This window comes from Coturnix japonica, chromosome 5 (genome assembly GCF_054131305.1).
Source record: "Coturnix japonica strain WE chromosome 5, WE-NBRP24, whole genome shotgun sequence".
Taxonomy (NCBI): domain Eukaryota; kingdom Metazoa; phylum Chordata; class Aves; order Galliformes; family Phasianidae; genus Coturnix; species Coturnix japonica.
The window spans coordinates 22,590,570-22,608,079 of NC_140667.1; the positions used below are offsets into that span (position 1 = coordinate 22,590,570).

At 35.6% G+C, this 17,510-nt stretch overlaps 1 protein-coding gene across 9 annotated transcripts in view; it reads right to left on the reverse strand.

Annotated features, from left to right (window-relative positions):
* Positions 1-17,510, reverse strand: part of FUT8 (fucosyltransferase 8) — a 62,861-nt gene that overhangs the window by 8,277 nt on the left and 37,074 nt on the right. For all 9 annotated transcript variants that reach the window (XM_085548699.1, XM_015864462.2, XM_085548692.1 and 6 more), the window contains 5 exons: positions 13,183-13,298; positions 12,886-13,051; positions 6,901-7,015; positions 2,719-2,956; positions 241-487 (listed from right to left, as the gene is read on the reverse strand). In XM_085548699.1, the coding sequence (XP_085404825.1) occupies positions 241-487; positions 2,719-2,956; positions 6,901-7,015; positions 12,886-13,051; positions 13,183-13,298 (882 nt within the window). The remainder of the gene's footprint in view (positions 1-240; positions 488-2,718; positions 2,957-6,900; positions 7,016-12,885; positions 13,052-13,182; positions 13,299-17,510) is intronic.

Below are 17,510 nucleotides of genomic sequence, written 5' to 3' on the forward strand. Positions count from 1 at the left end.
ACCTACATCAATTTTCAACTACAGAACAAGAAGTATGCTTGATGAAAATGAATACTTGTGATCAATTTGTATTATACACAGCTTAGTAATAATGATGACAATCTAAAAATTACCCCCCTGCTCCCTCAAAATTCTTCAGGCCCTTGGAACACCATTATAAAAAAAAAAACAACACTTATGAACAGGAATAATTGTATACACATATTAATGCACAGACAAATAAAGAAAACTAATACCCACCCAATCACAGGATGTTTGAATCCGAGTTTCCTTGTGGCTTCCTCTATTTCTTTTTCCAGCCAAGGCTGTGGACGAATCAAGTATTTGACAAACTGTGAAACCCACCATACTGCAGGATCCCCATGAACACGAATTAGTCTATCAGCCAGGTCTTCAGGGACAGCCAGTGGTAAATAAGGTGGCCGTGGATGTAAGCTGTCAACAATAGGGAGCTCCACCACCTGTACATCCTTATCATTAGCCTCACCTGTATTAAAAACAATACCAAGATAAGCCAGATAGTTTACTAATCTGTAAATCTGAGCTTTATCATTGCCTTGCAACATCTCAAGCATATCAGCTAAACAAAAGCTTCAATTTCAAAAACATCACCAAACACTTTCTGCCTTTAGTGGAATACAATTTTAAAAACAAAAACAACAACAAAAAAAAAAAAAACCACACAATTTTAGGCTAGATTTATAAACTGGCAATCAAAAAAAGCTAAGTATTTCTGTTCACATATTCATACGTGTTTTTCCTTTTTAGTATGACCAGAGCATTACTATGGAGAGACATTTACTTGAATGTAACTTGCTAGCTAAAATGCTTAAATTCAGTTGCTTAAGATAAAAGTAGGTAGACTGTTTGATACCCAAGAAACTGTTAAAAACAAAACAAAACACAAAACTATATATACTTTTTTTTTTGTATGTAATTTTCATTTACTTTCAACTTTTCAAATACATTTTATTACAGTAAATGCCAGCTTTTCTAACATCAATTCGAACCACTGAATTTGCTGTTCTACTGACAGAGACAATTCTTGTCTTGAAGAACTTAAGCTATGAAAGTAAGCAGCAAACTAAATAGATCATGGAAAACAACCAAACACTGCAGACACATGATTTACTTACACGTAAGAATTTGTTATCTTTTAAATACGAAGTAAAGCAGAACATACAGATGTTTTAGATGAGACTTTCACTCAAACCTAGATTACCCTTATGTGTCTAAATAACTAATCTTTACCCTCTGTCTTGAATTATACATATAAAATTATCAGTGAATTTGTATTTTAAAAATTATAGTTCAATGAATACTTGAAAGCTGATGCTAACAACAAATGAGCAGCTCTGACATTCTTTCCCTCTGGGCAGCCCTGCCCTCAAACAATTCATCCATAAAACCATACCTAGAGGCTATCGAGTCAATATTCAAATGAAGCTGCAGGAAACTTTGCTTCAGGTTTCCTGTGTCAATTAATGATCCATCTTAATGGTTTGGAGGTCTCATGGGAGAAAATACCATTATTTAAGCATGTAAATTGCATTGTCTATCATGTAATGCAGAAATAACTTCTAACTGTATTATGACCTGTCCTTATTCTGATTTAATCTGTTTTTCTTCTTCCATTTACTGTTCTTTTATTACTTAAAAAACAAACAAAAAACAAAAACAAAAAAACCCCTCAGTTAGTTTACTCTTCTTCAACATATTATTGGAGAAAGCAACCAGGATTACTCAAACCATTATAAATTACTATTTTAAGACCATTTGGAAGGCGGAGTCTGAAAAATCCAGTTTTAAAAGTTAACAATTGTTCACATAAAAGTTATCTGTGCTGAAAAATTAATATAAGAAATTCTTTCTGTATTTCTAATATAAGAAATTCTTTTCATGCTTTCTAAATTCAGCATGAATTTAGAGGAAAATGTCAGTGATCTACATTTACACTACAGCTACTCAATTTGACAGATGCCCAAATTAGGTTTTAAATACATAGGAAAAACTATAAAACTACGCTGATTTTTTTTTTTAAGTCTCTTATGATGTTGACCAGAAGAATTTCATTAAAATGAATGCTCTGTTTTCTTTGAGATAAAGCTATCTGATCCTCCAAACATGAATGCCAATCTGAATATTTGTTTTTTTCTAGCAAAATGGTTCAGTCCAGAATAAGATTGGATCAACATATTGATCTACAAATAGCAAGGCTTTTAACTTTGCCATTACTTTTATAACTAGAAGTTTGAGTCAGTTTTGTTTATATTAAAAGGTATTTCAAATATGGTTTTGTGTATGTGTGTGAATTCCCCCACTGAATACCATTTTCCTCATATTTACATTGTTTTTATACTTCAGACATGCTTTATTATTTCAAAGTTCATGAACAACAGCTTCTGCTTACATTTCAATTTCCACAAAAACCAAATTCATATCTGGCTCATAATACAGTGGCAGACTGATGAAGGATTATATTTAAAATGTGAAAGTTTTATTAGGGAAAAAAATCCCTGCCAAAGCAGTAGTGTCCTCTTAATAGGGATGTTATTTTTTCAGTAGACCAATTAAATAAAATTTAAACAATGTTTATGCATACAGTTGCAGTTATAGTTACTACGGTTCACATAAGGAAGAGTTACCAATATAGTCCTACATGATAGAATTTGTAGTAAATAAATAAATAGAAATTGAGTTAAGTGAGTTAAGTGTTACCTGACCAGTGTCCAGTTGTTGTACCAGATCTGTCAGTACATGTCTCGCTTACAGGTCTAAATACAGTTTCCCAGCCACCAGTAGCATAGCGCCAATTCTGAGACTCTAAAATGAGTGTTCGCTGAGTGCCATAAGCAATCATGAAGCAGTAGACTACATGATGAAGCTGACAACCATAGCCACAACCTTTGTTAATATTACAGACAAGTTTCTTAGCTTTGCTGCAGTCCTTCGGGTTCTGTAAACATGGATGAAAAAGTAAAGTTGAAGAGCAGACATACAGAAAGACCTACATACTTCTTTATGAAAAACTGACAAATGTCATAAATCACAAGTCATCCTGCTGTACATTCCATTAAAATGAATGAGCAAGCTTCAGCTCCGTGAAAATTTCATGCAAGTCTTTCACCATGAACACAAACTGTTATTGAGCATACTTCACTATGTACAATAGAATATCTTCAATCAGTTTATCACTTGTACATATCTGTTGGGAGAAGCTAATATTTGCTTCTCAGATTTTACATACAATCAACATGATTCTTGAATATTTTGAATTCACTCAGATTTTACATACAATCAACATGATTCTTGAATATTTCTACACATCATTCATGTTTAACCAACATAATTCTCAGTCTTAGAATGGTCTTCTTTTAATTTTCTTTTGGTATTCCTCCAAGTTTGTCAGTTCTCTTTCAATGTCTATACATTACATTAAAAAAAGAAAAAAATCTCAATTCACCTGGCTGCAAAATAAAACATTTATTATTGGACTGCTTCCCAGGCTAATTTACTACACACCATATACAGAATACAAAACAGATAGCTGAATAGATTGATAAAAGACAGTACACACTATCCATAATATGCTATACTTCCAAATGTGCATGGGATGTGAATGCTAAGTATATTTATATATATCAACCATTAAATATTTTTAGATATTTGAATGTGGTGGAAACAAAATCTATGTAAGCTTTCCTTTCTGTGAAACATAGATTTCTGCATATATTTGCCCTGCCTTCTCTCAATGTATTTCTGCATTCCAAAAAGCTTTTTTCCCCCCTATAAAATCGCTAGGATGTAAACTTAGTTTTCAGTTAACCTGTGAAAATACTGATATTTGGAACAGGAATAGATACTTTCTTATACTGAGACATCTTTAAATAAAATTTTCTGTAATTAAAGCTTTACAACAAATCAGGTCTTTCCCACATTCAACAAGCACCTTTTGGAGAACAGTGATCCTAAAGAAAATACAAATTTCGGGGAAAAAAGAAAAAAAAGAAAAAAAATTAACTTCAGAATTCAACTGTGTGAAGGAAAACAATTCAGATCTGAAAAACAAATATCACCATCTTACTTTAAGATTTCACTTTCTCATTTTAAGGGAAAAGCATCTCGGGTGGACCACTGAATTGTCTCAAGGGTAATTTGCAATTATCTTGCACCTACTTAGCATTTGGAGATTCCAGCTCCTTCTATCCCAAAGAAGTTGTACGGCAAATGCCTTTGTATATCTAAATTATAAGGAAAGTGGTAGATCCAGGTTTCCGCTACAAGAAATCTATCACCATATTTTTTTTTTCTTATTACTTAACAACCTTTGTAATGAGGTACAATAGGCCATTAGCAGAGATAAAAAAGTATGGCTGACATCATCTTTACTGCAGCTGGGAAATCATGCATTACTTTGCAGCCCTCAAAACTGCATTATTACTCACAGAAATAGTAGTGTTTAGTCTTGGATTTAATTAACATTAATTGATTTGCCTGTTTGAAGGAATAACCTTGAATAGTTTCTTTTAAATAACTGACTTAGGTTGCTACTTTCTCTTACTAAAAATAGCTCTCCTGAACTCATTTAAAAATTATTTTACCTAAGATATGCTAAACAGGAACCATCAGCCTTTAAATAAAGTTATTTCTAGTATCTATGATTCACCAGAGAAAGGCTGGCACTACAAATCTTTACAAGAAGACTAATGAAACTGAAATGAATTCCATACTATCATGATCGACCATCTCAAATATTTAAGCCTTGTTAAATTCAACCTTAGCTCAGCAAGAGCAGTGCTGTTCAACTCCTTTAATTTAAGCATGTCTTTTTACAAAGAAACTAGACTGTTGTATCATTTCTCCATGCTATGACTTTGTAGACATTCGTACATGTCCTTCTCAGCTCTTAGACTGAAATCTACATCTGTTTAGTCTTAGTTCTTGGAACTATCCATTTCATATATTTGATCATCCTCTTCAGGTTTTCTAGTCCTGTTACATCCCCTCTGACACTACAGGACAAAAACTGCACAGAATATCCATGATGTAGATAATTCTGTGAAAATATAGTTTGTATTCAGCAATATCTATAACCTTAAAATCTTGTTACTCAATGGCATTGTCATCTGTATATATGTCTGTGTATGCTAATGATTGCCTTCTTTCTTGTACATAACTGATAATTCAGTGCAGGTGTCTGTAATCTACAGATTTATTATCCCATAAGAGATAGCACAATTGGATTATGACTGAACAGCATGAAATGCTTCTGTAAGCTTCAGTCTCAGAATTTTCAGTACAGGATTGGCAGAATACTCATGGTATTAAATACAGGTATTTGCAATAATTGATCAAAAATCCAACTATATTTTCCTTCATTTTTTGAGGCAAAAAGGAATTATACAAGAAAATAATAAATGATACAAAAGAAAAATATATATATACAGCAACAAAAGAAGAAAGAAAAAATAAAAAGGAAAAAAAAAGCAAGAGAGAGACCAAACTCCTGGAATGTATTAGACTAATAAATAGAAAAACATGGAAAAAGTTTTGATGGAAATTATACCTCTAGTGGGAAACGGACACCACTGAATGAGGATTTACTTTTCTCCTAAACAAACAGCAATATTTTAAATAGAATAACCAACAAGAACAGTGAGAGCAGAACAGATCGTGTTTCTAGTCACAAACGTTCTATGTAAATCAAAAGACTAAATAGCTTTAACGGCCTCTAGCACATTAATTCTACCACAAGTTCATTTATTGTTTCTTATTCCAGAAAAGTTAAATTCTATTAGATTTCAATTATTGAAGCATACAATTTTATACATATCAGAGTTGTGAAAAGTACAACCCTTTACACATACGCAAAGCACCTTGAGCCTCTTTGTTGCTGTTATTTCATAAAAGCGCATTTATTAAAAACTGATGTTAACTTTAATGTAGGAAGGGGTAGAAAGAGGAAAAAAAATTACACATTAAATCAACAATAATATTGGGAAATTCAGACTTCATAAAATAATTTTTTTCTTTGTATATATATATACATCATACATATACACACACAAACACCTCAAATAAATAGTATGACTTTAGCAAACTATGACCATTGTAACTGATGATGATGACTAGGTTTTTCACCTAACCTATATTTTCAACCTCCAAAGTTAAACTAAATGTCATTTTTTAATTTTTAAAATTGAAAGCAAAACACATTCTGCTACTGGGAGATGGCACTGTGATATCTCAAACTTCCTGAAATAGATGAATTCTAAAAAGAGCAGGAAAATGAAATACCAGTCTTCTAATTGTTTGCTCACTCTATCACACTTCTAAAACACAGTATTATGCTATACAGTATATTATTGAAGCCCTTGTCTGACAACTTAAAGATCAGACTTCTTTTATGCATTCTGTTGAATGGCTTGATGATGAACATCTCTGAAAATACTGTCTTTTGCTTAACCATAAGCTCCTAGTTTTTTACGTATTGCTCAGACTACAAGGAACAAGCTAAATGTAGCCTCATTAAATCAAATTTATGATAATACCATCCAAATGAAAGTGCAGTCATCACTATTCACAATCACTCAGCTAAATGATTTCCCAAGGAGATGTCTCAAAATAATACAGCTGTCACAGTCAAACACATCCCAGCAAGAAAGCCATACTGTACTATGATTCCTTCGACGTGAAAAAAATTTACTAGAATACTCCACATCAAGTTTTTGGTTTATGGAATTGGGAGAGTTTTCTTCTCTTGTATGAATTCTGTATATATATAAGCATTCACTTCAATCTATAGTGTAATTATTCTATTACAAAAATATAGCCAATTGCTCTACCAAAAAATTTCTTAATGCTTCCCTTGATTTAAAAAACATACTCTACTCTTTTTACCTGTAAGTAAGTTATTCTCCTCTGTACCAGATCTGTTAGATCTTTGGCCTCTTTTTCTCGCCAATCTCCTGCTCCATCTGTTTGACTGAGGTAGTACAAGTCTGTCATTATTGACCTATAAACAACAATGGGAAACAATTGTAATATTACAACATAAGAGTATTAAATCAAAGAAAAATGAAAGTTATTTCTTTTATTGCCTCAAAAACAGCTTCTTCATACTACCCCATAATTCAAACAGCAATCAAGAAAGACTGTGTTCTCCACTTAACATATGTTCCATAACCATAAATAACTATAGTGTTACATAGGAGATGGACTATAAAAAAAATCATCCTGAATCATTCTCATGGACACTAGAGAAGATGCTCTGTATCATCTACAGAAAGTCAACATTGCCACGTGACAACAAAACCTAACCTTATGATCATTCAAGAGGTATCACATCATGTCCAGAAACTTTTATATATATATATATGTTTAAAAAAAATAAAATTCACAGATGTTATAAGAAAAATCACAATAGCGTACTGTCAATTGGAGTATAACTTGGAGTTATGGAGACTTCCTTTAATTTTCTTGATGGGAAATATGCATTCTTTAGGTTTACAGCTGGCATGTTCATTTGAGCATTAGACACCATCATTTTGGCTTTATAATACAGACTTAAAAAAGACATGGACAAATACCGATGACCAGAGTTTCCGTACAGAGAGCTATAGTAGGTGGACCAGTGATCAATAGGCCCAGGATAGGAAAACACAGACAAAAGATGAGTCTGTACAGGATTATTACAGGATACTGCAGGTGTTAAGATGGCAGAAAGACTTCAGATACTCCATTTCCAGTCACATTTGGTCTTTCATTGTATTTCTAATTAGCAGCATAAATGGGTTTTTGCTATGTTTGCTTTCTATCACAAATTCAAATCTAAAATCTGTCTAAAACTATTTTGCTCCTAGAAAGCAGAATAAAGAATTAAAGAATCTGGATCTATGCTTCATCTGCATTTGATTGTCACAAAATAAATAAATAAATAGATGGATTAAGACATTTTAAAGGGCTAGACATTTCTCCTAGTCATGTGACAAAAATCACACATCAGCATGGTAGGGACCATAGCACAATAAATAAAAAATCAGAGGACAAAAAGATGAGTCATCAAATTGAAATTACGCCAAACACAATTTATTAAAGCTTGGTCAGCTACCACAAAAGCCATGATAAAAGCTCAAGGGGAAGAGAAGGAATGAAATATGGTAACAACCACTTTGCAAACAACAGAATGCCAGCATAGGATACAGTCATGACAACTAGTAGTTTAACTTGTTCTTTTTCATTAACTCTATATCAAAAAGCCTTTCCATTGTTAAAATAAGCTAATCTCAAAGACTCTCTTCCCTTTAGCAACTATAATAATATACTTGCAACAAACCCTATTGCTTCTTCAGTAGAAGTAGTAATGAAGTACTGGACTAAAACATCTTCCAAGACCAGCACCCTTAGGGAGAAAAATCTTCACAATCCAAGGACATAACTAAGAAATAATGATTAAGGCATCAGACTGTAAAAGCACTATCATGTTAGTAATAGACTATTTGCATAACAGCATTAAGTTTAATGAGGAACTCCAATACTGCTTAGCTTGAGTCACAGAAACCATCTTCAATTCTACCATCTCTACAATAGCAAGTCTTCCATATTACACAAGATCTTCTTGTTCATGAGCAAAATCAGCTACTTTGCTTCAACAGCTATCTTGTCACTTCATCATTTCCTACCCCTACATCAGCTTCCCCCATGACAAAGAAATTAAAAACCACTGTAAGTACTCAAAATTAATAATATTTTTCTCATACCATAATATAATTTTGATTAGAAATCTGCAAGTTTGTGTGTATATATATTGCCAACTTAACATACGAAATTTCAGTTAGTTAAGATATATATGTAACCATTCTTCATTACTTCAGTCAACAAAAGAACATTCAACAACTTCTTAAATTCCAAAACAAATCAACAAGTCCACCCATACTTCCAAAGGAAAAAAAAACACAGCAATTACCAAAACACCCCAAATCCTGTGATTCTCAGAGTGAATGACTGCATTTGATTCACTCATTCTAAAGTTATGCTTATCTTCAGGGAATAGGTTAGACAGACTGTGTGTGGGGAAAAAGAGTCTAGGTGGCTACCGGGTATCCTAAAGGAAAAGACAACTGAGACAGCAGTTCCTCACAGGCTAAGGGACACGCACATAGGAGCCTTCTTGCAGCTTATTGAGAAAGACTGACATGACAATGAAAGAAGCAGACTGACCTTTAAAGATGAAAGAACAAACATAGTATTGACTAGAGCCAACAAAAAAGAGTGTACTGCTCTTACGGTACCTGAAGTCAACATTGCAAATACAGAATACAGAGGCTGAATACAGCCAAAGCATTTATGTATGCTTTCTCTTATGCTGTTTCTTTTGGTTTTCCTATTTTGAAATAGCACTCTACACATTTTTAAAAACAAAGTGAGCCACTCTCTAATTTCTTGGATTTCAATTTTTGCTTAAAAACTTCAGTCTTCTTTTAGGACCTTACCATACAGAATGTCTGCACAGATTTGCTTTTAAGACTCAACAGGCATCATGACACTTTGCTTGTAACGGTTTTTGGTTTTTTTTTAGAATAAGCACAATTGCTATTGATTATATCTTACATACAAACTTCTTTCAGTACCACAGTGGTTTCAGATTTCCAAGCTGAGCAGTGCAGTTGACTTGCTAGAGGGAAAGGATGCTATCCAGAGGGATCTGGACAGGAGGCTTGAGAGGTGGGCCCATATCAACCTTGTGAAGTTCACCAAGGCCAAGTGCAAGGTTTGACCTCTGAACTGGGGCAATCTCAAGCACAGATACAGGTTGGGCAAGTAATGTCTCGAGAGCAGACCTTAGGGGGAAGCATTTGGGAGTGCTGATTGATGGGAGATCCAACATGAGTTGGCAGTGCACACTTGCAGCCCAGAAGGGCAATCATATCTTGGGTTGCATCAAGACAAGAGTAACCAGAAGGTCAAGAGAGGTGTTTCTGCCCCTCTACTCTGTTCTTCTGAGATCCTACCTGGAGTATTGTGTCCAATGCTGGAGCCCCCAACTCAAAAAGGACCTGAGGTAGTTGAAGCAGGTCCAGAGGAAGGCTATGAAAATGATCAAAGGGCTGTAGCACCTCCCCTATGATGACAGGCTGAGAGAGCTTGGGCTCTTAAGCTTGGAGAAGAGAAAGCTTATAGCAGCCTTCTAATACCTGAAGGGGGTCTACAGGAAAGCGCTGGGGAGGAACTTTTTATAAGTGCCTCCTCCCTGGAAGCATTCCAGGCCAGGCTGGATAGAGCTTTGAGCAACCTGGTCACAGGTAGGTGCCCCTGCCTATAGCTGGGGCTGGAACTACATGATCTTAAAGATCCCTTCCAATCCAAACCATTCTATGATTCCATAGAACTATTCATCTAATAACTTTCAGAGGTCTACAATGCACATTTTCAATATTTAGCATAAAGTAGTACGTGCTTCTTCACATCCTTAAGTAAAGACAGAAATGAAGATAAGGCTGTCAGACAAAAGTACAAGTAACTTTCATGTTGACTTCATGAGCTAGCAGTCATTGGTATTGGAAAGAAAGGAATAAGAAAATAATTCATCATAGGAGGCAGGGTGTATGGTAACAGTTGAATCATGGTCTGAACCACTGATCCAGCACCTGGGGAAAGGACCTGGTCAGCCCTGGGAGCACAATCCCCTTTGTGACCAGAAGGAGTGGAGCCTCGCTGCATCTCTCAGACCCCATTTAAGGGCAGACTGCCACTGTGGAAGGATCTCTGATTAGAGATAAATCCCTCATGGAGTCTTTCCTGCAAGCAGAGATCTTTGGAGATGGGAGGGTACTTTTCCTTTCCCTCACAACCCCGTTTCATCAGTGCTAGTTCCTTTGCTGTTACACTCTTCCGTCACCTTTCCACCACATTAGTTTTTCCAACTGTAACAGAGAGACAAAAATATTCTACAGTCAAATCACACCACAATTTAAGATTGAACTGTCGTGACAGCCTAACATGAACTAGGGCATATAAACACAGCAGTAGTGTACAGAAGATATTTGGTCTCCATGATGGATCTCAGTAGTTCTGACATACTATTTGCTCCAGTTCTGGCACACAGTTTAAAAGATATGTCAGGAATCAATGGCTTGAAGTCTAAGAAGCCTAAAAGAAGATAACTGTGGAACAGAACAAATATTTCAGAGTTAATTACTGAAACAAACTGCCTAGGGAATTTGGTAGCTTATTTGTTTGTTTGTTGACTGCTTAACAGAAGATATGAGGTCTTTCTGAAATTCTGCTTTACCCAAGCTCTTCTTTTACTTCAAACATACATTACTGCACTCAGCAGAGAAATAATTGGATGAAATGTAATGATCTATTTTATATAGACAATAACTCTAGATAATTGAATGGTCCCTTCTCACTTTAAGTACCATCAATCTGTGACATTTTATGTTTGAAAGATTAAATTATAAAATTAAATCAACTGAAGTCTTTGCCCAGACTTATAATCAAAAGCATTATTTTTAAACTATCGGTTTAAATATTATTTTACATGACTTCCAAAAGTTTCTTACCAGGTTTTCCTTCTACTACAGTAATATTTTCAAAGGCTCATGCTTTACTACTGATGTTCAAACATGCAGGTCTCTCAGCTTTTTGGGGAGAGATACTTGTTTAAGGAAGTATATTTAATTAATTCCAAAATTTTCTTCTGACTGTTTACTAACAAGACAGAAATTGCCACTGTAATCCTGTTGGGAAGATAACATTTTAAATATAATAGGTTTACAGAGGTTTCACTGAATTTGCAACACTTACTGAATTAATTTTGTTGAGAATGAACAAAACTCATAGAGAATGTTAATATAATATAATAGTATTTCAATAATATGGAGGCCAGAATATCCACAACAACATAATAATGAATACTTTAATAAAGATAATTTCTAATATATTCTTCATTAAGCTTTTAAGGTCATTTTTAAGGAAAATGACTTCAGAATGATAACTAATCCTGAAATAATGACCGTACACAATTTTAAATTAATTACAATTATGTAGTAATCAACATAATTTATGACTCAGTTATTTGGATTACTGATGAAAATAGTAGTGTTAACTACTTTAGCTGTTACATAGTACTGCTTACACACAGTTAAGGACTTCTCTACTTCTTATGCTACCCTGCCAATGAGAAACCTGGGAATACACAAGGAGCTGGGAGGTGACACAGCTAAGACTGCTGACCCAGACTCAAAGACATTCCATATCACACAGAGTCAGCAATAAAAGCTTGGGTGAAGAAGGAGGAAGCGAGAACATTCAGAGTGATGAGGTTTGTCTTTCCAAGAAACTGCTGCGTAGGCCACACCTGATTTTCATGCAAGTGTCTGAACATCAGAGGGGAAGTAGTGAATTAATTCCTTGCTTCATTTGCTTTCATGTGCAGCTTTCGCTTTACCTAGAAAACCATATTCTCTCAACCTACAAGCTCTTACACATTTATCTTTCCAATTCTCTCCATTCCACCTTGGCAGAGTGAGCAAGGGGCTGTGCGGTGCTGACATATCTGCCTACTGGGGTTAAACCAAAGCAGTACACATGCACATACATGGATGCAAGTTAAAAGCAACAACAGGCATCTGTGGCCCAGATCTTTCAATTAAAAATCCAAAGTTAAAGAGTTACACTGTAAGCTGTAGTAACATAAACTGAATATATAATTTATACCTCCCACTAAATAAAATCATAGTTTTGTTTTCATGCTTCAGACATGCTGTTTTAGCCCAAATACCAATAACTTACCCAAATAATTTTTAAGCAGTACATCAATATTATACTTAAATCAATTCTTTGTTCTTCCATTACACATGCAAAAGCAACTAATACAAATACCTTTCCTGATGCCCCAGATCAGACAGAAATTCATCTATGCGTCTTTGCAGTTCATTTCCTTCCAAATTTTTTAACTTCTTCAATTCACTCTGGAGGAAAAACCAAAGTTCTTTAGCCCCATTTTCAATCCTTCTCCTCAGTATTTCATGATCTTTTCCAAGGCCTCCTATTAAAATCAGAGAGGGAAAAAAAGAAAAAAAAAAAAAAAAAGCATCAGCAATTGTTAAGAAATTAAAACGTTTGTCACATGGAATACCAAAAACATTTTTAAAAGTAAAAGAAAGCTTATCTACTAACCATCTCCTGTCTGCTTCTTATAGTTTTCTATCTGTTCTTTGGCCTTTAAAAGCTGCTCCTCTAAAGCATGTACTTTTCCTGCAGCTGGTCCCTGATCAATGGGTCCATCTGGTATCCTACGACATACAAAATAAAGAAATACCATTTATAAACAAGTTATATTTGCTAGACTGTGTGTGATACTTCATCTCTCCTCTGACTTCCATTACATGTTGGTTTGCTGTTCTTGGGTTTGATTTTTCATTTTAACTAGAAGAAATTAAATATATTAACATAAAGACGTTAAAAGCTCAAGGACATAGAACAATGTATAACATAGCTGCAGCATATAGATTCAACCTAACATTAAACTATGCTGTTTACAAGACTTCCCCTCACAGACAATACCAATCCAAGGCCCTTCTTAAGAAATTTTTTCTTTCTTAAGAAATATTTGCAGCAGCTTAACTCCCTTTCTGATAGGAATAACCAAAGACATTTGTTGGACTGACAGACACACAAGCTAATTCAGGGATGTGTCTTTAAAAGATTCAAGTTCTGACTTCCATAGCAACTCCACTTTTCAATTAATAGTCCTACATATATAAACATGATTGCAATGTGTTGGGGTATTTCTTTTAGTTGTTTTTTAAATTCAGCACAAGATTGTATCTTCTTAAATGCACCATTTTGAAAATTTGTGAGTCACATATCAGCCCTTAGAATATTATAGAGGTTTTCTTATCAACTGAAATTGAATAAAAAATAAAAAAAAAATTTTTTTTAAAAATCAACAAACTGAAACTTTGGAAGAATAGAAATAGATGATGTTTCATGAATTAAAATTTATGGGAGAGAAAATAAAAACCCTTTTTAACTATGCAGAAATGAAGCTTCTGGTGGATCTGAGCAATAAAAACTATTCAATTTTGTACAAAACTCTCATAAAAAATGACCCTGAATAGGAAAAGAAGACAAATCCCTAAAACAATAAAGAAAACAATTCTTGGAAATCACAAAGATGATGCCTCATTATCACCAAATAGCTAATGATCATAAAGAGATTCTCTCTCCACACATGAATACACTGTTTCAAGACAATGAAAGGACATCTTCTGCCAGACCAGTGATGCCTCTTGCACAGAGAAACCACAGGCTAGAGGGATTATCATCACCCTAAAATTGAAATTACATCTCAGTAGGATCTTTAGAAGGCTGTCATTAACCTCTGATCTGGATAATGAAAAAGTAACATAAATTCAGGAGATGGTAAAGTCTGTTTTCACCTAAACATTTCAAAGGGATAAATACTTAATATGTGTATGAGAAAGGTGTATTACATGAAGCACAGCATTGAGGCCCCCCCTAATTCCCCACCCCCTCTGGAGAGAGAGGGAAGAGGGAGATAAAAGAAGGGCTGTGTGGCCTCATAGAAATTCATTAAAAAAAAAAAAACAACAAAAAACTAAAGTCTTAAAACTCCATGTTAGAAGAAATATAGGGATAATTAAATCAGTGTGAGATATTTTGTCTGCGTATTAAAACTCTTACCATTCATTCTACCGTGGCAAATAGAAAGGAGCGATCAATAACCTCATTTGTTTTGTAGTGCACTGACAGAGCAAGCATAACAAAACTGTAGAAAATATTCTAAGCTTAATCACATGTACTCACAAAATATCCCCCTCCCATATAAACAAGTGAAGACCACATGTTAGTGAATTTGATTCTGTGACAGTGTCATAGTACCGTACTGGACCAACACATGGTATTAACCATGAACAAGCCAACCTTAAAAAAAATAAAAATAAAAAAAAAACTGAAACGAATTTCAGCTCCTGCAGTAGGTTTTGTGACCACAAGATTGAAACCTGTTTGTAATCCATCCATTTGGAACCACAATTTAGATTGTGACAGGAGAACTCACCACAGATTTACTGTAAATTTTCAAGGAAAAATGAAACAGCTTACTTTGCCTAAGCCACATTCCCTAAATTAGAACTTATTAAGTAAGCTATGTGATATAAAATTGCTCTACTTTGAAATCTTCAGACAGCCTACAAACATAAATTCAGTCTGCTAATGTAGCAACTAAATCCTAGTGAAGGATGGATAATATGAATGAAGCACAGTAACTGTTATCATCTGATACAATCAAGATTTTAAAAAAGAGAAGCATATGCCATTTAAAACTCAACTTGCTCTGACATACTGCAGGGAAAATGCTTACAGTGCTTCCATTGCAAGACAAAAAGAGCAAGGATGGAGGTAGGAAAGGATTACCCTAAATAAGTTATTTGGATTTTTAAAAATTACACCACTTTAGGATAAAACAAAGATAACTTTTTTTTTTTTTCCTTAATCTGTTACTTAGTTCCTGGGAAGATTATGGAACAGATCCTCCTGGACAACATGCTTGATCACATAAAGAACGAGCATGTGATCCGAGACAGCCAGCATGGCTTCACCAGGGGAAGGTCATGCTTAACTAATCTTGTGGCCTTCTATGATGGAGTGACGGCGTTGGTGGATGAAGGGAAGGTGACCGATGTCATTTACCTGGACCTGAGCAAGGCCTTTGACATGGTCCCCCATCACATCCTCATCTCCAAATTGGAGGGAGGTGGATTTGATGGGTGGACAACTAGATGGATAAGCAATTGGTTGAAAGGCCGCAGACAGAGGGTGGTGGTCAATGGCTCTATGTCCAGGTGGAGGCTGGTAACGAGCAGTGTCCCTCAAGGGTCTGTCTTGGGACCGGTGCTCTTTAACATCTTTATTAATGACATCGATGAGGGAATGGAGTGCACCCTCAGCAAGTTTGCTGATGACACCAAGCTGAGTGGTGCAGTCGATACGGTGGAGGGAACGGATGCCATTCAGAGGGACCTTGACAGGCTGGAAAGCTGGGCTCGGGTGAACCTAATGAGGTTCAACACGGCAAAGTGCAAGGTTTTGCACTTGGGCCGGATGAACCCCAGGCACCTGTACAGGCTGGGAGGAGTTGTCCTTGAGAGCAGCTCGGCAGAAAAAGACCTAGGGGTCCTGATAGATGAGAAACTTAACATGAGCCAGCAGTGCGCTCTGGCAGCCCGGAAAGCAAATGGGATCCTGGGCTCCATCAGGAGAGGGGTGGTCAGCAGGGATAGGGAGGTGATCGTCCCTCTCTACTCTGCTCTTGTGAGGCCCCATCTGGAGTACTGTGTCCAGGTGTGGAGCCCTCAGTACAAAAAAGATATGGAGATTTTGGAAAGGGTCCAGAGGAGGGCCACGAAGATGATCAGGGGGCCGGAGCACCTCCCCTATGAGGACAGGCTGAGGGAGTTGGGTTTGTTCAGCCTGGAGAAGAGAAGGTTGCGGGGTGACCTCATTGCAGCCTTTCAGTACCTGAAGGGAACTTACTCCCAGGAGGGGAGTAAACTCTTCGAAAGGGCTGATAATAGCAGGACTAGGGGAAATGGTTTTAAGTTGAAGGAGGGAAGATTTAGGTTGGATGTTAGGGGAAAGTTCTTTACTAGAAGGGTGGTTAGGTCCTGGAACAGGCTGCCCAGTGAGGTTGTGGATGCCCCGTCCTTGGAGGTGTTCAAGACCAGGTTGGATGGGGCCCTGGACAACCTGATCTAGTAAAGGCGTATGTTTGGTGGCCCTGCTAGGCAGGGGGGTTGGAACTACATGATCCTTGAGGTCCCTTCCAACCCGGGTCATTCTGTGATTCTGTGATCTGTGATTCTGTGATTAGTTGGACTTGGAACTACTGTCTTCCTCCAGTCTTAGAGTTAAGGAAAAGGTTCTATCAATAATTAGCACAGCTTTCTCATTAATGCCTTCTACAAGTATAACACTGAGTTGAAGATAAGGTAACATTTGAGGAAAAAGTGTTTGCAATCCTTACCTATATTCATGATATTTATTCAGATAGTTTTCAGTGCAGATAATCCTATAAATAACACATTCTTACAAACAAGAATTCTCACTGAGATATACATAACTTTCCTTACCAAAATGAGTCCTGACAACTGACTTGCTCCTTAAAATTCGAGAAGTGAATTTAAACAAGTTTATCTGAATTATGATCATTCGTGTCAATAATAATGAAAATGTCAGTAAGCACCTAGTACATAACCTTCATTTATTGCTATGATAACATTGTAAATTAAGTTATAAATACAAAGTAAATAGATTTATAACCCACTCACACAGTCAGCCATGATAATACATCAAACAGTAGTTTTATTTTAAGCATTTGCCTCACTACTTACAAGTTGTAATTTCCACATGCTGTTTCTTACCAGTTTAATTAACTATAAGTCTTTTACATAATCAACTCATGAATGTATTACTGTAGAACT